The sequence below is a fragment of the Furipterus horrens genome, unplaced genomic scaffold (genome assembly GCF_987537825.1).
Source record: "Furipterus horrens unplaced genomic scaffold, mFurHor1.1.pri manual_scaffold_4, whole genome shotgun sequence".
NCBI lineage: Eukaryota > Metazoa > Chordata > Mammalia > Chiroptera > Furipteridae > Furipterus > Furipterus horrens.
Window position 1 is genome coordinate 154,450,006 of NW_028327174.1, and position 24,136 is coordinate 154,474,141.

The window sequence follows — 24,136 nt, forward strand, 5'->3', positions numbered from 1 at the left end:
TACCTCATAAAAATGCTACTCGACTAGATTATAAATTTTACCTAAACTGAATGTGCTAGCAATAATCAATACTAATACTTTAATTATTAATACTTTGTTTGTTTTAGAATTTATAAAAGCCTTGGGAAAAGGCTTTTATACCCACTAAAAGAGGAAGCATTGAGAGATTTTAGACCTTTCTTACAATGGAGTGTTATGCAGCCATTAAAAAAGGAAGAATGAACATGTATTCACTGGAAGAGAAAAGATGATCACAGTATATTGTATTGTTAATATGAAAAAGGAAGTTACACAATGTTATGTATAAAAATGACCTAATTTTAAGAAAGACATGAGTACCATGAAGTCACATCACATATAATTTAACTTATGTAAATTTAGGCATTTGGCCTCAGCATTCCACTTAATAAGGTATGTAAAAATGAGAATGAAAGGAAAGATGCTGCTGGTTGTTTCATAGTCTGAGTATCTCTCTATGATGAGTGTTATTCTAATACTTAAAAACATAGTTTTTGTATAACTTGGCTCTGAAACTTAGCCAATGGCTTCACTGATGCTCTGTTAGTCTGCTGGAGGAATGAGTATACTTTGTGGGTGTGCTGGTCATTCACCTATTATCTCTCAGCTCTAAATTTATCTTTTCCTACTGTTCTGTAATGCTAGGTCTATGTTCAGCAAATCACATTTCTGCTTTGCCTGCTGCTCCATTTAAATTATGCCAATGGATGAGGGAGGGGTGCTACAGAAAGACTGGATGGCTGGAGCTGGGAGAAGAGACTGGTCGCTTCCTCTTTGCTTCCAGTTCCTTTTGCCATCGCAGTGGCTGTTGTTTTAGCCTTGAACTTCTTTTGGCACTTCCAGAACCATCTTCATCTTACCTCTCTGGAGGTACTGACCAGCTAGGCATTTCCTCCTCCACACTTCTGGCTTCTCTGAGGTCTTTCTTCTGACATCCTGAGATAACACCACCTGCTGGGCCACACCCCCTCCTCGGAGATTGAGTCCTAGCTCTGAGGCCCCTCTTCTGAGCTTCTAGATTCTGACCTCCAAGCCCTTCCCATTAGATCCATGGTTCCTGGAACATCAGCAGCTCCTGGGAAATGCTAATTAGAAATACAAATGCTCACCACCACCCCTGTCCAGACCTAGTAAGTCAGACACTCAGGGGTGGGGCCCCGCAATCTGTGTTTGAACAAGCCCTTCAGGGGCTTTTGAGGAAGCTAAAGTTTGGGAAACACTGTCGTAGACCCCAGCCCCAGGGCGTTGTGCTGTTTCCTGCATGACTTCACTGTTCTCTTTTGGTTCTCTCAGTCCTCCAAAACCTGTTTAATCAATTTCCTCTGTTAAATGCCTTCTTTTTTGGAAATATCTAGTGTCGTTTCTTTTGTTTGACAGGTACAAGGAACAATTTACTTGGTCATCATGTATGGTGAAAACTGAATTTAGTCAAAATTACTACTGAAAAAGTCCCTTAAATCTCCCATAGAGTACAGCACGCAGCTATTCTAGGCCTCAGTAAGCCCATCACATTCAGCACTGGAATGATGGCCGATTCCTCTGGAGAGCTCTGATTGGGTCGTCAGTATGACTGTTGAGACCGTGTTGTTGAAAAAAATAGGTATTACTTTAAAACTTTCTAGTAAGGACGGTGAGATGCTTGGGTTATGAGAGCACCTGAAAGCTAAAAAACTATACTGATTTAAGCGGAGTTCCTATGCAACCTTGGACAAATTTCTTCCTCTATGTTTTATTTTTCTCAATTATAAAATGGGCAGGTTGGACTAGAGCACTGGTTTTAATATTTTTTAAAATTGTGGTAAAATATACACGACTAAATTTACCATGTAGCCATTTTTTTTAGTGTTCAGCTCAGCAGTGTTAAGTGCATGCACATTGCTGTGCAGCCAGTCTCTGCAACTTTTTTCATCTTGCAAAACGGAAGCCCTATGCCATTAAACGGTAACGCCACATGCCCTCCTCCCCCAGCCGGCAACACCATTCTACTTTTGTCTCTATGACTTTGACTAATCTAGGTACCTCATATAAGTGAAATTATACAGTATTAGTTCTTTTGTGACTGGTTTATTTCACTTAGCGTTATTGGCTTCAAGGTTCATGCATGTTGTAGTATGTGTCCGAATTTTCCTTCTTGTTAAGACTGAACAATGTTCATTGAATTGTGTATGCCACATTTGTTTATCCATTCATCTGTCTGTGAATACATGGTTGTTCCCACCGCTTGGCTATTGTGAATAATGCTGCTATAAACACAGGTGTATAGAGCTGACTTTTAAACTATAACTACTCTGGGATAAAAGTAATAGTAACAACAACAACAATAACAAAAGCCAACATTTATTGGGCAGTAAGTGTGAGAAGAGACATGGTCCTAAGTGTTGTACGCATATTAAATCGTCTGATACTCAAACAACTTCATGACTTAGTTACTATTACCACTCTTGCTTTCCAGGGGAGGAAACTGAAGCTGAGAGACTTCAGTTATCCTGCCTGAGGCTGCAGAGTTAGATGTGCTGAATCACAGAAAACCCAGACCCTTGCCTCTGTGCAGAGATTTTAATCACTCTGCAGCCTGCTTAGGGGCATCTCTGAGTCTCTGCAGGAATGTTGTAGGGATAGAGCCCAAAGCTCTCCCCTTGGCAGCAAGAGCCCCTCCACTTTTATCTATTTTAATACCTGATCTTCTGGATTTTCATTTGAGCACTGATGTCTGTGCTACTTACAAGTCTGAAAAATAAAAAAAACCAACTGGCTCAGATGATAGAGTTCCTTCTACTCTAATATTCTATGAATTTAGCCTTTTTATTAGTTAATAAAACCCTGGGCAAAACAGCCAGTAACCTGGTAACCAGGTTTGTTGATCGGAAATACCTGAGCTTTGGGTTCACTGCATTCCACGGTTTCTGACTCAAACGTCTGTTTCTGAAGTGTCTTGTGAAAATCTTTTCGGCATCCAGTCTTTTTAAAACCGCAAATCTCTGAACTTCCTTGGTATCTTTATTGTTGTTATTGAGAGAGAGAGAAATAGAGAGAGAAAGAGGCAAAATCATTAGATTAAAAATAAAAGTAACGGCTTAAGCACAGACTTGGTGCTGAAAGATCTTGCAAAGAGAGGACCAATTGTAATTCCTCACATCTAATTATGCACCAGGCCTAATACAAGGCTCTCTTGTAATGAGATACAAACTTGCCTCCTGGCTGACTCATTATTAAAGGCAGGAATGGCCTGGGAAAATGCCACTTCAGAGGTGTGGTCATTTCGGCTGTGGGGCATTTGGCTCCAAGTTGAAGCTAAACTATGACTCTAGTGTAAGAAGTTGAAATAAATCTAGCAATGTGCAGAAGCAGCAACTAAAGGTCGTTTGAAGATTTAAAATAGAGGAAAACATTTAATTCCACATCAATGTTCTTAATCATGAATAAAGAGGCAGGGCATGATTATGAAAAGCTAGAAATAAATGATTTATGTACTGAAAAACTTTGCTAAAATACTCAAACTCCACTCCATCCAGTTCATTAAAATGGTGTTTTAAAAATGTATTGCCATGGATATGGCTTAAAATAAAATGTCCAGGACTGTCACTGGGGAAAGAAATTACACTATAATTTCATAATGAGAAGAGGAATAGGTATAAGTTGGTAAATAATAACCATAGAAACCAGTGTGCGTATTCCCCCTTTTTATGACTCAAAGACTTCCTGGAAAACATGCTGCAAAGTCAACGGCACAAACATGTATCCATTTTGTTTGATTTCACACACTATTAGAAAAAAAAAAAAACTGAGCAAGTTGGTAGAGGAACCTGAAATGAATTGGGGTTTATTAGGCAGATCAAATGGCTGACAGATACAGCAGGATATGTAGGAGAGCCACTAGCAATGATCTAAACACAGTTTACAACTCTTTGGGAGGGGCCAAGTGCTGGGTTAGGCACAGTGGCACACACAGAACAAGTACTCCATAAATTTTTGTTGATTGAGTTAATTAAAGAAAAAAATGACACATCCCTCCTTGTATTGTCTGCAGGGAGAACAGAAAATAAGACTCTCATTGGATTTTATTATGCTCTAAAAATGAGTGATTTATTTAGATAGAGTAAAAGGAGACAAGAAAGAGCCTAAAAGAGATATTATGGATTTGATGTCTAATTCAAGTCAAGGTTTACTGTGAATGGCTATTCATCTTCAATGTTTCCTGGACACTTGCATTACCCTGACCCAGCCTGCATGGGGAACTGAAAAAAAAAAAATAAGGAAACTAAAGATGTACTTTGAATAAGAAAATAAGACTAAACATTCAGAAAGGATTTTAAGAGAACTATACAGCATAACCTCTGTTTGAGATTCCTAAACAACAACAAAACAAATAAAATTTTAAATGTTAAATATATTGTTTATACTCATCAATTAACCAAAAGTATTTTGGAGAACCTTTTCAAACAATTCTTCAGAAGTAATAACTATTTGAAATATGTAAGAAAATAATTTTGGTTCCAGTTGCTCTAAGTGTGCACACAGTAATGGTGAAAAAATGAGTAGAGAACTTCTGGACAAGATGGAGGCATAGGTAGACACACTTCATTCCTTGCACAACCATAAGAAGGGTAACAACTAATCTCAAAACAAAAAACAACCATAACTGCCAGAAAATTGAACTGTATGGAAGTCTAACAACCAAGGGTTGAAAGAAGAAATATTAATCCAGATGGGTAGGAGGAGTGGAGCCAGGGAGCCAGGGCAGAGAGGATGTGGGGTGGTGGCAGCGAGGTGGTGGCAGCAAGGCAGTGGCAGTGTCCAGAATAATGGGCAGTCCCACATGCATGTGTGGAGGATAAAGGGTGGGAGGGACACCTGGGCAGTGATCCCAGCCCAAGACCCGATTGCACAGCCCAGGGTTCAAGTGCTGTGAAAATAAAGCCTTATAACATCTGGCTGCAAAAACCAGTGAGGGTTGGGGTAGCAGAAGAAACTGCCTGTCTCTCAGCAGAATCCACTTAGAGGGCCCCACAGTCCTAGAACATATGCAAACCCACTCACTCTGGGAATCACCACCAGGGCAACAGCTAGAGAGGTGCCAGTTGCATGTGGGAAGTAAGTGAAGTGCCTGGAAAAGCGGTGAGTGCTGTGCAAGTGGCATTGTTCCCTTTATGACCCCTCCCCCAGATACAGTGCCACGAAGTGGTGAAAAGGGTCCCCCCACACCAACAATACCTAAAGCTCAGCCCCTACAATACAACAGGTATGCCAAGACAGGAAGTCATAGAAACTCTACTTAATACACAGAAACAAACACAGGGAGGCTGCCAAATTGAGGAGACAAAGATATATGGCCCAAATGAAAGAACAGATCAAAACTCCAGAAAAAGATCTAAGTGAGATAGCCAACCTATCAGACACAGAGTTTAAAACACTGGTGATAAGGATGCTCAAAGAACTCACTGAGTACGGCAAAGGCATAATGGAAGAAGTGAAGGCTACACAAAGTGAACTAGAGAAAAGTCTACAGGGATTCAATAGTAAAGGGAAGGAAGCCAGGGTTCAAATCAATGTATTGGAACATAAGAAAAAATAAACAGTCAACCAATACAGAATGAAGAAACAAGAACTCATAAAAACAAGGAGAGGCTTAGGAACCTCTGGGACAACTTTAAATGTGCCAACATCTGAATCATAGGGGTGACAGAAGGAGAAGGAGAAGAGCATGAAATCAAAAACTTATTTGAAAAAATAATGGAAGAAAAATTCCCTAATTTGGTGAAGGAAATAGATATACAAGTCCAGGAAGCAAAGGCCCAAACAGTTGGACCCAAAGAAGACCACAACAAGACACATCATAATTAAAATGTCAAAGGTTAAAGATAAAGAGAGAGTCTTAAAAGCAGCAAGAGAAAAGATGAGAGTTACGTACAAAGGAGATGCCATAAGACTCTCAACTGATTTCTCAAAAGAAACTTTGAAGGCTAGAAGGGATTGGCAAGAAGTATTCAAACTGTTGAAAAGCAAGGACCTACAACTTAGATTACTCTATCCAGCAAAGCTATCATTTAGAATGGAAGGGCAGATAAAGTGCTTCCCAGACAAGGTAAAGCTAAAGGAGTTCATCATCACCAAGTCAATATTACATGAAATGTTAAAGGGAAACCTTTAAGAAAAAGAAGAAGATCAAAACTATGAACAGTAAAATGACAACAAACTCACAACTGTCCAACAAATGAATCTAAAAAACAAAACCAAAAACAAACTAAGCAAACAACTAGAAAAGGAGAAAAATCATAGATAAGAAGATAAGATAGAGGGTTATCATCAGGGAGGGGGAAGGGGGCAAATGAGGGGAAAGGTACAGGAATTAAGAAAAATAATTGGTAAGTACCAAATAGATGGGGAAGTTAAGAATAATATAGGAAAGGGAGAAGCCGAATGGACATGAACTAAGAGGGGAGGGATTGCTGGAGGGAAGAGTACCGGGCAGAGGGGGACAAAGGGAAAAAATATGGGATAACTATAATAGCATAATCAATAAAATGTACTTTATAAAAAAGAGTAGACACACGTGTGACCAAACCTCATTTTCTATTATAATATTTGTTTTCTAGTTTCTAATACAGATTCTTTGAGACAGTGCTTCCCATGGGGTTTCATAAACCTGCTAGCTTCTTAAACATTATTCTTGCCAATATAAATTTAGGCAGCAAAGTGTATGTCTGTGTGTGTAGGTAGGCTTTTCTAATGCCTAACAATTCTTTTTGGAAGTCGCCCTAAGGATTAGAAGAAACAGTGCCATGTGATCTAATATCCTGGGGAAAAAGCCACCCAGCTTAAAGTACTGGCAAATATAGGCAAGGTTAAGTTGCATCCTAAGATTATACTACCTCAAGTGATAACATGATGAATCAGTGATCATTCTTCCTGAAAAAAATCCAATTTTAAGGGGAAAAATACCTAACGGAATTAATTAATATTAATTCATTCTAAGATTAAAAGCCAACAGTGAATTAAAATTCAAATTTCAGCCCTGGTCGGTGTGGCTCAGTTGGTTGGAGTGTTGTCCTGTAAGCCGAAAGATCATGGGTTTGATTCCCAGTCAGGGCACATGCCTCGGTTGTGGGTTTGTTACTCAGTCAGGGTGTATATGGGAGGCAACCAATCAATGTTTCTCTCACATCAATGTCTCTCTCTTTCTCATACTTTCTCTCTCTCATCCTCCCTCTCTAGATTCAATAAATAAATACATAAAAATAAAATATCTTGTCCTAAAAAAAATTCAAATTTCACACTTTAATATCAGCCTTTCTTAGGACTTGTAGACTGCAAAGGGGATTGATGTTGAAGTTTCAGTCACAGGCCTCTTTTTTATTTCTCCTTGGGCCACAGAAATAAAAATCAGGAAAAAGCCTAGTTTTAGACCTTAGCTTAATTAAGCCTTGGTGACCAGAACTACATTTGTTTTAGTTTTGTCTATTGTCTCATAAAATGCCCCATGTCCAAGGGAGTTTACTTACAAGTGCACGACCCACACAAACACACACCGACACAGACACACAATGACAGATTGTGCCTCCTCCGTCATTCTCCAGTCACTTCCCTTTGTGCCTCTGTTGCTTCATAGAGTGAGGCACAGACATGACATAAACCCTAGGGTATTTCTCCCAGCATTAAGATTTTATGATAGTTCACACACTATATCTAAAAAATTCAAATCACATTTTCTTCTCAAAAGATGCTTAAATGTAGGGAAAATAAAATTTATTTGGCAATTGTTCTTTTGCTATTTTATGTAAATAGGGGCTTTCTTTTTTTGTCCTTGGTTTTGTTAGAATGTTTTCTGTAGTTCTTTAGATGGACCCCAAAGATACTGACAAATGAGCATTTAAAAAATGAGTTACAGAATAGTGTTAAAAGTGTATCTCACAATATGTACACTCTAATCCTATGTATACGCCAGCCCTCAGAATTTTGGGGATGAAAAGCCTTAAGACTAATGTATTCTGTAGCTGTGTGTTCGAAACCAGAGCAAAATTTTCCCCTTCCTCATTCTAGATTTAGCATTTATTTCCCCATTTAAAATCTCTGAAAGTTGCAAAGCTCCCTTGTGGCAGTAAGGGTAAAGCTAGCTGGGGAGGAAAGGACAAGGGTTGGTAAGCTCGTACAGATGACTCATTTCAAAAGTGCCAGCCACAGAAGGCTGACACCACCAATGGTAGGTAGTGAGACTGCGGGCTGAGCACCACTGGCTACCAGAGTCTCAGCCTCCCTGCTCCACCCAGGCAATGAAGCCAAACATAGCCCTGTTTCTGTTGAGCCTATCTGCAGAAGAGTGGGGAAGCAGGCCAAGTGGTAGAAAGACTACACTCGTGAAATGAACATAACCTATTGCTTCCCAAGAGAATTGCATTCCTTTTCTTCAAACATTATGTTACATATCTGGGGCAATCCAAAGACCAAACATATTTTGAGATCATTCTCTTTAGAGGCAGTGTGATGGAAAAGACAGAATTTCCGGACCTAGGTTCAGATGCTGTCTCTTTACGTACTGGCTATGAGACCTTGGGCAAGTGCCATCATCTCTCAGAGCCGCAGTTCCCTCAGGTATGCAGTGTAGGACAACATGGCTCTTTTGAAGGCTTATTGTGAGGACTGGAAAATAATATGTGCCTCTTCATCTTTTTTCTCTTCTTTTTCCCATACCTTTTTCCTTTCTCTCTCCTCCCTTCCTGTACAACATGTCACTAAAAACCATCAGAACAGGGTAGCCATCCATGCTGGAAGTTGGGGGTAGCTGAGGAAGCCCAGAATGGGAAGTTGAAGGCCAAACGTTTAAAAGGGCTGCCTGGCAAGGAGAATCAGAACCTGTATCATGTGAGGAGGGCATCCAAGCCTGGGGCAGCCTAGCATGGGATAACAGAACCTGAATAGAAGGGGGAAGGCATGCACCTGGAGGAGAAGCCTACCACAAGGTTTCAGAGCCAAGGCAAGGTGACACGGTATCCCTGTAGAGGAATGGCCTGGCACTGAGTGTCAGTACAGGCTGAGGAGAGCAAGCCTCACTCAGGGTGTCGGAATATGAGGAAGAGGGCAACCTTATAAAGATGGAGGGGTGCTGGCAATGGTTACATATGGGGAAATTAAGTTAAGCAAACATATTAAAGACAATAGGTTTCAGACTGTTCACTATCTGAGAAGTGAGTTAAAGCTATGGAGAAAAAGAAAACTAGAACGAACATTGTGATGTTGGTTTGGGATAGCACATACTGACATGAACTCAGAGCTTTCAGTACACACACTCATACACACAAATACACAGAGCTCTACTCACTGAGAAGAACAGGAAAAGCACCATCTTAATAGCAATGAGCACGGCCAACATCTACATTTTGGCTTCTAAGTACCATTTTCCACTAAAGGAGTAAGAGTTTCTTGGAGAAATGACCAGGGGTGAGGAAAGGAAAATATAAGATTAGCCTGGAATATCTTGTGGCAGAAAGCATGGATGTGATCAGTGACTGCTGGGGACATGTAAAAAAGACATAAGAACCAGTTGAAGGGATTTATACAGGTCAAATTGAGGATGATTTGAGCATAAAAATAAATGACAGAAATTGATTAAAACACAGGAAACTATTAACTCCATATTGATACAAATAAACTGAAAGCTTGATAAGGAATGGGGCATTTACTATAAACCCAAAATGGAGGGACTTTCTAAAAAATAACTGGCATGTAATCTCAACATCATGAAAAGTCAAGGAAACACTAAGGAACTGTTTCAGAGTAAACAGGACTGAAGACATGTAAAATCTAATGTAATACATGACTTTGAACTCTATCTTTTTGCTCTGAGTGGACTTACTGGGATACTGTGTGGACCTAAGGATTAGATTGTAATAATGTATCATATTAATTTCCTGAATGTGATGATTTTATAGTAATTATGATGGAAAATATTCTTGTGTGTAAGAATTACATACTAAAGTATTCAGGAGGAATAAATGGAGAATTAGATCTGCAATTTACTATCAAATGGTTTGGGGGAAGAGAGGGAAAGGTCTTTGTAATTATATTTGCAAGTTTTCTGTAAATTTGCGATTGTTTCAAAATGGAAGAAAAGTAATATACGTTAGGTATGTGGCTGCAGAATCAATGCATAGGTTAGTAAATAAGACCCACATATTTAGCAGGGGAGATAAAAATTTAGACAAGTAACTAGAATGCAACGTAGAGTATGAAAAAGATTCTAAGAGAAATACAAACAGCATGCTTTGAAAATTCAGAGGAGGGAGTAATTACTTCTAGCCAGGTCAGGGAAGGCTTTGTGAAAGCCCAGGTCTTTGCCTTGGGCTTTAGTGGGTGTGGGGTTGTGGGAAAGGAGTCTACCCATAACAGGTCAAGAGTGACTCAGTGCTATCCACAGCTGGGTTGCTCTCGGTAACTGCATAGGTTAATAAGCCTGGTGTGCTTTCCACACTTTTAGAAAGCAAATAGCTAAGCACCTTGACAGCCAACACAACAAATGCATGTCATAATTAAGCAATTATTGATCGGGGAGACTCTTTTATGGTGTCTGGGGAGTAACTGAATTATATGCACTGATGTGTTTGAATTTTAATTGTTTACCAGTTCACTGGGAATAAAATATGATATAATAAAACAAATGATACCCCATTCCTCGATATCCCAGTTCTCCTTGAGCATGACCTTCCTTCCAAACTACCTTAATCACCCAAGATGAAAGACAGAGTATAAGTGCTTTTATGGTGCAGCTCACAACACTCATGAAATGTTTCACTGTTGCTGTGGATAACACATCAAGAATAAAGAGCATGTAAACAAGTTTAATTATTAAGATTTCAACTCTCCACCAAGACATCAAACACATTCTTAAGTTAATCACTTTAGCTCATTTAGAGAAAATGACAGAGGATATAATGCTTAAAGTATTTAATATCACCCAAAGGATGCCAGCAAATGTCGATCCATACAAAAATTATCAAAATATATGAAAGTAGGTCTTGGCTGGGTAGCTCAGTTGGTTAGAGTATTGTCCTAATACACCAAGGTTGTGGGTTCAATCCTCGGTCAGGGCACACACAAGAAGTAACCAATGAATGCATAAATGAGTGGAACAACAAATCAATGTTTCTCTTATTTCCAAAAATCATGGAGAGAAAAGCACTATTATTTTTAGAGCAAGGACACAAAACTTTGTGCTGTATACATGAAAGATAGAGTGGAATTCATTCACAGCATCTTCCAATGTAAGAAACACAAACATTTCCAGTAGAAAAAAAATTTATCCCCAAAAGATATCATCAATTTTTGTGTTTGTGTAGTTTAATCATTCTCTATTACATTAAAAAAAATCTGAAACTTTCCTCTACCTTCATGGGCAGTACTATTTTTCTGATTTAAGAGTCTCAATTATAGAACTTGAATGGCAAATGCTCTATAGAATAATGAGACTGGGAGGGAGCAGAAGTGGCCATTACTCCACTCCCCTGCCCCCTAAGTGGGATTCAAAGCCATTATCACAGATAGCAAGGACATAAAAGACTAACCTTAGATATTATAGAGAAATGTAATATCAGCAAGGAGATAATTGAGGAATAAAAGAGCTAACTAAATCAGTGTTTGACTGCATGGTTATAGGTGACAAAGATATATCCAAAGAAGGCAAAATATCTTCATTAAATATGGTTCTATAGAGGAAGGTAGTTTTTTTTCCCCCATGGTGCAATAAAATATATGGGATAGAGTTTTTGGTTCATTCATTTGAAATGTTAATATAAGTGCCTTTTCTGAAGTCTTTAGAAAATCTTATTTCACTTGAGAGGAATATTTTAGATGAGTGAAATTGGAACTAAATAAGCCCTAAAGTATAAATCTTATCATTTTCCAAATCTTAGCTTTGTTCCACTTTATTCCATGAATATATAAATTATTGTGCCTATGATGTGGTACTACCTTGGATCATTAAATTAATCTTCAATAACACTGAGTTGTCCCTTGTTGTTTTCCTTTGCATATAAGATCTTACTAATTGGTCTAATTTAAATAATTTGTCAATTGGACATGAACAACTGAATCTTCCTCTATAGCACTATTTAATAAATACCATAAATAGTAACTAATATTTATTGAATTATTGCCATATGCCAAAAATCTTCTAAGTGCTTTACATGTTATTTTATTTGTTGCATACAACAACATTTATGAGACAGGTACTATTCTAATTCCTCTTTTCTAATGAGGAGATTGAGATACAAAGAAATAATTTGCCTTAGGTCACACAGCTAGTAAGTGGTGGAGCAACGACTTGAATTTATTTACTCCTGTTCCAGAGAAGCCACCATTCTGTAATATAATATAATAAACCATAGCAAGCAACAGATCTTACATTTAATGAGTAATTATTTAATGCCAGGTACTATCCTAGATTTTTATCCACTTATTTTGAGGTACATTATAATCCATCTTTTTAAGATTACGGTTCTGCGAGTTTTGACAAATGCATACAGTTTTGTAACTACGACTACAGTTAAGGAATTGAACAGTTCCAACACCTCCCAAAATTCTCCCATGAACTTTTGCAGTCAACCTCTTTTCTCCACCCCCTGGACTCTGGCAATCACTGATCTCTTTCCTGTCCCTATAGCTTTGATTTTTCCAGAATGTCATATAAATGAAATCACACAGTTAATCTCTTTTTGTCTGGCTTCTTTCATGTAGCATAATGCATCTGAGATTCATCCATGTCATAATTTTTACCATTTTACTGCTGAGTAACACTAAACTGTATAGATATACCAGGGTTGGTCTATCCGTTACCCAACTGAGTACAATTTGGGTTGCTTCAAGTTTTTGACAATTACAAATAAAACAGCTATAAATATTTGTATACAGATTTTTATGTGAATATAAGTTTTTATTTCACTCAAGTAAATACCTAAAAAGTTGGACTTCAAGGTGTATGATAAGTGTATATTTAACTGAGATTTTAAGAGATAAGAAAAGAAAACTTAGTAATAGCAAATAATATTTAGAATGAAGGTATAATAGCTGCCAGTAGAAAATTATGACTAGAGTAATATTGGAAAAATTTATATTTTATTTTAATCAGTAATATTGGCAAGGGTTTGTGGGGAAGGGCAATTTCATGCCCAGTTCCTAAAAAGAGTGAATTAACCCAACTTTTCTGGAGAAAAATTTGACAGTATTTATCAGACTCTATCATGTGCACTGGTTTCATTTCTACCTTCAGAAATATTCACAGATGTGTCTGGGGCAGATGTGCATGGATGTTCATTGTGGTATTATTTGTAATTGTAAAAACGGAGGCAACTGCAATACCCATCAATAGAGAGAGTCAATAACTATGACATGTTTCTTCACTCTTGGAATACCAGGCTACATTTTAAAAAGAAAGAAATAGATCTCTGACATAGAAAGATGTCAAAGACATCATTGAAGAGAAATATATATTCTATAGGGCATTTGGTCCTGTCCAAAGCATCCATGAAGATACTGGTCCACACCAAAAGGTCCTAGATTAGACACTTTGTCTGGTTTCATGCTTAGAAAATGCCCTTGGGTTCAAAGACCCTAAAACATTTATTTCTACTTTTGGTTCACAGGATTTCTACATAAAAATATTATCATGTTTTATTGGTGCAATAATTGTGTTGTGGCTGTAGTGACAATAATAACCCCTTTGCCTCAGTAGCCTAGTTAGTAATGATACATGAGGCCAGGTAGATGGGTCAGCATGGACCAAATGTCTCTGTGAGTAGTTAGGTACAGGACCAAATATCAAGGACAAAATTTCATATTTTAAGGACCTTTTAGTGTACAACAAATGTTTCTGTGGATGTTTCAGACAGGACCAAATGTCTGCTAGTGTGTGTGTGTGTGTGTGTACACATACACACACATATACACTTACACACATACATATTTATGCAAAAATATAAACATTCATATATATATATACATATATATGTGTGTATATATATATATATATATATATATATGAGGGCATGAAAAGAAGATCTGGAAGGCTACACAGCAACCTCTATTCAATTAAGAGTGGGCTGAAGGGAAAAGCAAGGAGCAAGTAAGTACGAGACAAGAGACTTGCTTTTTACCTAACATATTTCTATATTACTTCATTCATTTCAAAACAAGCATGCACTAATTGCCACATAAAATAACAAATTCTTAGGAGAGTTAATCAATCATTAATTATCAACTGGCCAGTAATCCCTATAGCATCCTCCTCTGACTTCCCAGCCAGCCTAAAAAGACACAGAAAAAATGGAAACTCATCAAAACGTACATACCACTTAATGCCTAAATCTGGACAGAATCTCTGTGGATCCGGTGGAGCTAGCAATTCCTTCCTGCCAGTCCTTGAACAGTCAGTGTCTATACTAGCCAGAAATCTGAATTCTCCTTGTCCATTGCAGTGCACCTGCTTCCACCCTTATGAACCAGAACCAGAACCACCACCTTCTTTGCCTTTGTCTTTCTGCCACCATTCTGCAGCCACATAGACCAACTCATAAAAACAACTATACTGAAATGAATATAGGTTTGGGAGCTGAAGGAAGGGTGTCTGGCAATAATGTATTGGATCCTCCTCACAAATAAAATAGTATGCACAGGCCCTGACTGGTGTGGCTCAGTTGGTTGGGCATTGTCCCACAAAGCAAAAGATTGCTGGTTTGATTCCTGGCCAGGGCATATGTGTAGCTGTGGGCCCAGTCCCCAGTCAGGGTGAGTACAAGAGGCAACCAATAGATTCTTCTCTCACACATCAATGTTTCTCTCCCTCTCTTTCTTCCTCCATTCCCCTCACTCTGAGAATAAATAAATAATATCTTTAAAAAATAGTATGTACATAGGGGCAGACTGATCCCTGGGAAGTGTGTGCTAGAAGCTGAAGGTTTCATGTGCAGTGTATCAGATTCAGAGTACCAAAGAAACAAATAGTAGGATAGAAAACAGTGCTTTCTCAGCAAAACACAAGTCAGAGCTTGCCAGAAACTGATGCATTTCAAATTTAACACCTCTACCTGCCCATCAGCTAATTTCTGGGAAAGGAACTGGTCCGTTACATAGTCCACAGATAAAGAGGTCAATGGCAATCTCCATTCCATCATGTTGTCAAATATAAAGTTAAAACGGATATTGCTTTGTTTTATTTTAAAAATGAAGAAAAAACAGACTTCAGGCCAAGATGGAGATGTAGGTAAACACACTTTGCCTCTGCATACAACTACAGCAAAAATTACAACTAAACTACAAAACAAGCTTTGATTTGTAAGAAAATCAGGCTGTATGGAAGTCCAATAACCAAGGATTTAAAGAAGCCACATATATTCAGATGGGCAGGAGGGGCGGAGACATGGAGGCTCAGAGAGGCATGGAGAGGCCGAGGAACAGGCGGTCGGTCCCACATTCAAGTGTGGTGGATAAAAATCGGGAGGGACAACGGGGGAGGGGGGGATATGATTGCGGGAGAGGGGGTGGGTTGGGTGGGGGAGAGAAATTGGGGGAAAAGGGGACAACTGTAATTGAAAAACCAAAAATAAAATTTAAAAAAATCGGGAGGGATAGCTCAGGAGCAAGCAATCCCAGCCCCAGACCAGACCACCCAGCCCAGGGTTCCAGTGCCAGGAAAATAAGTCCCTTACATTCTGGCTCTAAAACCCAGTAGGGGATGGGGTAGAGGAAGAAACTGTGGGATTCTCAAGAGACTTCTCCTAAAGGGCCCGCAATGCACTTAGGAACCACACAGACCTACACCCTCTGAGATTCAGCACCAGGGCAACAGCTGAAAGGGCACAAGTGGCATATGGGAAGAAGGGGAGAAAGTGAAGTGACTGGCATTGTCCCCCCACCCACCAACACAGAGCCACAAGCGGTGAAATGGGTAGTCCTGTCCGGGCAATGACCTAAACTCTACCCCACAGAATTTACAGGTGTCTTTTTTACAACAGGCAAAGCTACTAAGACAGGGAATCAAAGCAGCTCTACCTAATACACAGAAACAAACATATGGAGGCTGCCAAATTGAAGAGAAAAAGAAATGGCCAATGAATATATGGCAAAAAGATGTCCAATCTAATAATCAAATAAAATTCAAATAAAAGAAAGCCTTTATATAATTAAATGGGAAATTTATTACAAGATAACATCCAATATTCTTGAGGATTCATGCATTTATTTAATAATATTTCTAATATTTTCAGATCCTTGAATTTGTCATACCTTTAGACATAAAATTCCTTTTACTAAAGTTTATTTGAAAAAAAAATCATAGTGTGTAAAAGGATGTTGCTCTATTGGGGTATAACACTGAAAAAAATGGAATCATCTAAATGTTATAATTGAGTAAATAATTTTAGTATAAATATATTATACAACCATTAAAATTGTGTTGAGGAAGAATATTTAATAGCAAAGAAAGATATTTACCATTTACTGTAAAGATTTAAAAAGCATGCTACCAAATGATATTATAATCTGATTCAGTTTTTATACAAATATGTATACAAAGGAACATGATTCAAAGACTCTACATCAAATGTTAACGATTATCTGTTTATAGTGAAATTGAGTGATTTTTGTTTTCTCCTTCTATTTCCCTATTCAGTAATCTCTAAAACTTCTTCAAAAAGTGCTCTAAAAAAGAGTCCTTTTTTCTTTTAAGTTTGTGCAAGTTAGAGAAAAGAAATATTCCAGTGGTTATTGCCATGAAATTCAACTTCACGAATGAAATGAGCAGGAATAAAAAAGTGCAGTGTCCCAAACACTAAATGAGAAACAAATGCAGTAAAATGAACCTTTCCATTTATTGTTTCTTCTCAGATTTTTACAGGATCTTACTACTGGAAAATCTCTCTATTATAACATAAAAAAGCTAGAGAACAACCTGTTCTGAAATCTTCTATTTATTAGCAAAAAAGCATAATCTTATTTGGCTGCCTGGCAAATTTGGTTTTCCATTCACATTAGAACAGATGATGGATTAGCTACTAACTTTCTCTTAATTACTTTATACAAGTGAAGCTTTCTTTTTCTGATCTACTGAAAATATTATGCATACTGACATTACTCCAAAAAACATGAGCACAAAATCAACAGCACACTTTCAGGAACTAGATAAAACACAGTAGTCCCTAAAGTCTTTCATCATTTATCCCATTGAGCAGTGATTCTTACTGAGGTATAGGCAGTGTGAGGGTATCAGAACCTTAACTTATAGCAGTTTCCCCTTATTCGAGGGTCATACTTTCCAAGACCCCCAGTGGGTCTTGAAAACCACAGATAGTGCCAAGCCCAACATATACTATGTTCTTTCCTATATGTACATACTTATGAAACAGTTTAATTTATAAATTAGGCACACTAAGAGATGAACAACAATGATAATGAAATAGAATAATTAAACAATACGCTGTATATAAAAGTTCTGTGAATGTGCTCTCTCTGTCTCTCTCTCAAAATATCATGTTGTATTGTACTTGCCCTTCTATTTGTGATGATGTGAGATGACACAGTGCCTAGTGATGAGATGAAGTGAGAAGAATGACACAGGCACTGTGATGGAGCATTAGGCTTCTATAAGGGTTACTTGAACACAAGCACTACCACAAGTTGATCTGATAACCAAGATGGTAAGTGCCTAATGGGCTGGGAACATATACAGCATAGAGACGCTGGACAAAGGGTGTTTCATGTTCTGGGTGCAGTGGGTAACGCGAAATTTCATCACAGTACTCAAATGGTGTACAATATAAAAGTTATGAATTGTTTATTTCTGGGATTTCCCATATGACATTTTTGGAACAGCAGTTCACTGCTGGTAACTGAAACTGCAGAAAGCAAAACTGCAGATAAAAAAGGATTGTTGAGTTCTGGTCAAGATGGCAGTATATGTAAACATGGCTTGACTTATCGCACAACCATATCAAAATTACAACGAAGGTATAGAAAAACCATCTCTCAGAACCATCAGAAACGAGTTGAATGGAAGTCTGACAACTACAGAATTAAAGAAACCACATCCACCCAGACAGGCAGGAGGGGCAGAGACGTGTGGTGGATAAAAATTCAGGAGGGAGAACTTGGGAGTGAGAAGTCCAGCCCTAGACCAGGCCCCCAAGCTCAGGATACCAGTGCCAGGAAGATAAGTCTCGATAACTTCTGGCTGTAAAAACCAGCATGAATTGAGTTGGTGGAAGAAAATTCTGGAGTCCCAAGCAGTTCCTCTTAAAGAACCCACACATAGATTTACTCAGACTCTCTCCCTCTGAGTTCCAGCACTGGGGTAGCAGCTTGAAAGGCACCAGTGGCATACGGGGAGAAACTGAAGTGTCTGGCATTGAGGCAAGAGCTGGGGGAGAGCTTTCTCCCAGCAGAAAGATGGGCAGAGGCCATGGTCCCTTTTCTGAACCCTGTGCCCACAGAGCCATAGAGCCACAGAGCCAGCAGTCTAGCACCATATGTGAGACTCCATCAACCAGGCTAACACTGTTTGCTCTGCATTCTGGAATCCCAGAGACTCTGTCCCACCCAACTTACGGGCCTACCCAAGCTGCTTTTCCATATGACAGCTGGTCTTGGCTCATGCTTCACAGCTTCCTAAATCTTCTCAAACAAGCAAAAGCCAGCCTCAGTGAGGCTCCAGCCCCCATACCTCTTGCTAAGTAACCCCAGGCTGAGCACTAGCAGCATTCACCCTAGATTCACAGCTTGGCTTTGCTTTAGAATCTCGTAGCCCAGCACAAGTAGCAGCCATCTCAGATTGATTTATAGCTCATGCAGGGTGGCCCCAGGGAAAACACAGATGGGGGCTGACCTAGGCCTGCACCACTTGGGGAAACCCCAGGGCCTGCACACCCAGTGGACAGCTACAGACCAGACTGGAGCACAACCACCCAGCCCCTGCACAGCTGATCCTCCACGGAGGGTGGAGGTTGGTGGTGGGTAGTCACATCAATCCTTGCATCTGACTGGCCTGGGTAAATCCTTCCCATTGACCTGCCAACAGCAACCAAGGCTCAACTACAAGAGGAGGGCATACTCAGTCTCCACGAAGGGTGCACCTCGTGTACCCAGCTTGGGTGATAAAGTAGGCTATGCCACTGGGCTCTACAGGACACCTACTACATTAGGTCATGCTACCAAGACAGGGAGTCCTAGCAGCTCTACCTAAAACATAGAAACAAATAAGGGGAGACTGTCAAAATGAGCAAAGAAAGTGGGCCCAAATGAAAGAACAGACTAAAATCCCCCCAAAAGAATTAAACAAAATGGAGATAAGCGATCTATCAGATGCAAAGTTCAAAACACTGGTTATAAGGATGCTCAAAGGACTTAGTGAGAACATCACCAGCATAAAAGAGATCCAGTCAGAAATTAAGGGTACTCTAAGTGAAATAGAGAACAACTTATAGGGAAACAACTATAGAGTGGATGAAGCCAAGAATGGAATCAATGATTTGGAACATAAGGAAGCAAAAAACAGCCAATTGAACAAGAAGAAAAAAGAACCCAGAAAAGTGAGGATACTGTAAGCAGCCTCTGGGACAACTTCAAGTGTTCTAATATTTGCATCAGAGGGGTGCCAGAAAGAGAAGAGAAAGAACAAGAAATTGGAAATTTCTGAAAAGATAACGACAGAAAACTTCCTTAATTTGCTGAAGGAAATAGACATGCAAGTCCAGGAAGCACAGGGAGTCCCAAACAAAATAGAAGCAAAGAGGCCCACTCCAAGACATATAATAAAAATGCCAAAGGTTAAAGATAAAGAGAGAATATTAAAAGCAGCAAGAGAAAACAGTTACCTACAGGAGAGTTCTCATAAGATTGTCAGTTGATTTCTCAAAAGAACCTTTGCAGGCCAAAAGGGATTGGCAAGAAATATTCAAAGTCATGAAAATCAGGGATCCAGCAAAGATATCATTTAGAATTGAAGGACAGATAAAGAGCTTCCCAGACAAGAAAAAATGAAAGGAGTTTATCAACACCAAACCATTATTAAATGAAATGTTAAAGGGACTTATTTAAGAAAAAGAACATCAAAACTATGAACAATAAAATGGCAATAAGTATGTATCTATCAACAAGTGAATCTAAAAAACAAGATTAGCAAACAAGAAGAACAGAGATAGAATCATGGATATGAAGAGCTATTTGATGGTCGCCAGATGGGAGGGGGTTGGGAGGAATGGGTGAAGAGGTGAGGGATTAGGAAGTACAAATAGTTTTACAGAATATCCATGGGATGTAAAGTAAGTACAGTAGAGGAAATGGAGTAGCTATAGAACTACACATGACCCATGGACATGAACAATGGTGTGGGGATTGCCTGGTGTGGGGGTGCTGGATGGAAGGGGACAAAGGGGGAAAATTGGGACAACTGTAGTAGCATAATCAACAAAATCTAATTAAAAAATAAAAAAGGACTTGTCACAGGTTCTCTGATGTTTCTCTAATAGGGTATGCCACCCAATCTGCAGACACTCCTCAGCCACCTCCCTAACACAATACACACATACAGGTTGAGAATTTTAGTGTGTGTAAATGTTTCTCATGAGAGAGTGCCGTCCAGGCTGATGACACAAAAAGCTCAGGACAATGTCGTATAACATTTGATTATCCCAGGAGAGAACAGCTTTCTTTACTAGAAGGCTAGCAATAATATCTTTCTCTCTCACAAATTAAATGTTACCTTTGAATCTCAGGCCAAGTTTCAATTTATTTACTTCCCCCACCCCCAGGAATTCATCAGAATGGAAACAAAACAAGAAGTCTCTATTCTTTGTGTTTGAAATACAACTTTCTCCTTCAAGGAGTGAATAGATAAATTTTGTAAATCCATGTAGTGCATTACTAGCCTGCTTAAAAAGAAATAAGCTATAAGCCACAAAAACACATGGAAGAACAATAGAAAGATAAGTGGTTGCTAAGGAGGGATGACTAAGTAGAAGACAGGGGATTTTCAGAGCAGTGGAACTATTCTGTATGACTCTATAATGGCAGATACATATCATTATACATTTGTCGTAGAATATAACACACACACACACACACACACAAACGAGCCCTAAGATAAAAGTATGGACTTTAGTTCTTACTAACCTATCAATATTAGCTCATTAATTGTAAGAAATGTATCACACTTAAGATCCATCAAAGAAAGGCTAAATATGTTAGAGGCAGCTATAAAAAGTAAAAAATTTGATCTCACTTTTAATCCATAGGTAGGATTTGGTAGGTAGGTGAGTGAAGGGAGGGCATGCCCCTAGCGGGTATTAAGGTGATTAGTATCACCTTAAATTGGTGATATTAATAGGGGAGCATGTCCTTTAGAGAGGCGTGATGAAGTTTAAATAAGTTAGCTTGTGAAACACTTAGAAGAGTGTCTAGCACATAAGACCTACGTACAATAGATTATACTTAAGTATCGTTTATTATGTGTTAGGCACTGATGTAATCACTTTAAAGGTAGTAATTCAGTTAATTCTCTCTCAGAGCAAAGGCCAGAAATGGAATAGTGAGGACGAGGAGGCAAGCACTGAGAAAGGAAATGACTCCAGCACTTAATAGAAATAAGTTTTAATAGACAGAGTGGCACTAGATTATTACAGCCCTTGAAAGGCAAGCAGTGGAATTTGTATCTGGTTTAGTAGGCAGTAGGGAGCCTTAAAAGGTGTTTGAGCAGGGGAATAACACAAGATACAGTCGATACTCATTATTCATGAATTTTGTATTTACAAAGTCACCTACTCACTAAAATTTATTTGTAACCCCCAAATCAATATTCACAGGCATTCAGGGACATGTGCAAAAAACAGTAAAAATTAAAAAAAAATTAAAACCCAAGATGCTAATCATAGGGGAAACCACTGGGAGGTGGGGGCAGGAGATATACGAGAACTCTCAGTCCTTTCTACCTAATTTTTCTGTAAACCTAAAGCTGCTCTTTAAAGAAATCTATTAATTAAAGTAAAAGATTAAAAAGCTAACAATAGGGAATATATACATAAAGAAAAAAGAACTTACTTCTGGTTCACAATTAGCCAGTCTCGAATATAGGTCTGCACACAGTCCCTGACATGAGGGTCCAGTTCAACTCTAATGAGATGGGAAATGAAATAAAGACATGTTATTACTGTGTAAAAACGACAAAGCAATCCCTTATCATAACCAAGGAGAGAGCAGCATGGTTTCAAGTCCACATCAAATGAGAATGCTAGGGGCATTATTACCCATTCATTTCAAGTGAATTCCTGAAGCAGTAACATCTTTACTTGGGTGAGAAATATGTTGGCATTTTGTGCTTTGTGGGTTTTCTTTATTATAGAGAATCATGTTCAGCCATACTAATTCCTAAAAGCATTCTGACACAGGACAGGTAGAACTAGCTGTGATCACATATAAATCAAGAAAAGTAAGTATAAATACCAATTGTTCACAGGGGTAATTTGGGCATATATTTTTGCTCATGTGTAACCTTGTTAGGACATTCATGTTTTCTTTTTTGAAAGCCATGCAGAATAGTGGTCTTAGGCTTTGAGGAGTTGACAGGTACTGGCTTCGGTTGGTGATTATTGATAGGGATGGTTCTTGTCATATTTGCATAGGAGTGTGTCATGAGAGATACTCTTCAAGTGCTTCAAAGTCTTGAAATAACTAATTTCTCATAGTAGCAAAGTTTATGTGCTATTTTTCCCAGTGTTTTGGTATTAGAGATAAATAGGTCCAAATATTGCAAGTGTAATTTTCTTGTTTGTAAAAAAGGGGATAAGAACAATACTGACTGTGTGGGCTTGCTGTTAGTAGTAGGTGAAATATTGTAAAAGTTAGCCATGTGGCCCTGGGCCCTGACTACCTACATCCAAGCCCCCACCCCTTATTAGCTATGTGACCGTGGGCCAGTCCTCAACCCTCTGTGCCTTACTTTCCTCACCTTAAATTGGTGATATTAATAGGGGAGCATGTCCTTTAGAGAGGTGTGATGAAGTTTAAATAAGTTAGCTTGTGAAACACTTAGAAGAGTGTCTAACACATAAGACCTACATACAATAGATCATACTTAAGTATCGTTTATTATGTGTTAGGCACTGATGTAATCACTTTAAACATAGTAATTCAGTTAATTCTCAATTGGCCCCATGGGGCAAGTGCTATCATTATTCTCATTTTGCAGAAGAATGAGATGAGAAGAATGGCTTCAAGTTACCCAGCAAGTGGTGACTGGAACCCAGGCAGCTCACCCTTGGAGTGCAAACTCCACACTAACACTGCTCAACACAAAGTTCTGGGCCAGACACAGGGACTCACAGGATCAGCTCTTGCTTACTGATGATGATCATGGTACCTTCCTGGGCTTTAGTCACAGAGAAGACTTTGGGGCAAGGATTGAAGTAGTACAGCTTGTTGTTTTTAAGTCATCAAACAGACAGTGTTAGCTATAAATCCTAGTGACAAAGCAGTATTATACTAAAAAATAATGCTAATAACAAATTAACTCCTCTATCAAACTTCAGAAAACAAAAATCCTCTGACCTCTAAATTTATTGCAATACATAAAACAGGTTCTTCCAAGATTTTAATTCACTTAAAGATAATTAACCATAAATTTTACACAAAGAAATAATATTAAATGATTCTCCCCAAAGTAAAAATGATAGATATTACCTATAATAAAGCCATACTTGAATAAATTGACTGAAAACAGAGAAAAATGTTTCCCAAGGATCACTAAGTTTTTATGTTGTGGGAAGTATTTTCAAAATGTTAAGAGTCGATCATGCAGTCAGCTCTCCTATGTGAATGAGAACTGTCTAAACAACAGAGCAAAAGATCAAAAATACCATATTACTGTCATCCAATCTTTTTAAACTGTGATTAAATGAAATACAAACTGGAGCTAGAATAGCCCAGAGTAATGAGGGCAGGGGCCATGCTTCATAATCTCATTTCTGGGACTTTTTTGGGGGGTGAAAGATGAGAAGGTTGAAAATGTCCAGGAAGATGTGAAACTTAACTTGGTTTTGAAAATGAATGCAAATATAAGTTCATCCTAAAACTCCAAAGAGGCATTGCTTTT

The 24,136-nt window shown here is 38.6% G+C and overlaps 1 protein-coding gene across 1 annotated transcript in view; it reads right to left on the bottom strand.

The window, feature by feature from the left end:
• Positions 1-24,136, bottom strand: part of DOCK8 (dedicator of cytokinesis 8) — a 206,887-nt gene that overhangs the window by 125,477 nt on the left and 57,274 nt on the right. Inside the window, exons 4-5 of the mRNA XM_090274147.1 lie at positions 22,087-22,158; positions 2,890-3,013 (exon numbers count right to left, since the gene is read on the bottom strand). Of these exons, the coding sequence (XP_090130273.1) occupies positions 2,890-3,013; positions 22,087-22,158 (196 nt within the window). The remainder of the gene's footprint in view (positions 1-2,889; positions 3,014-22,086; positions 22,159-24,136) is intronic.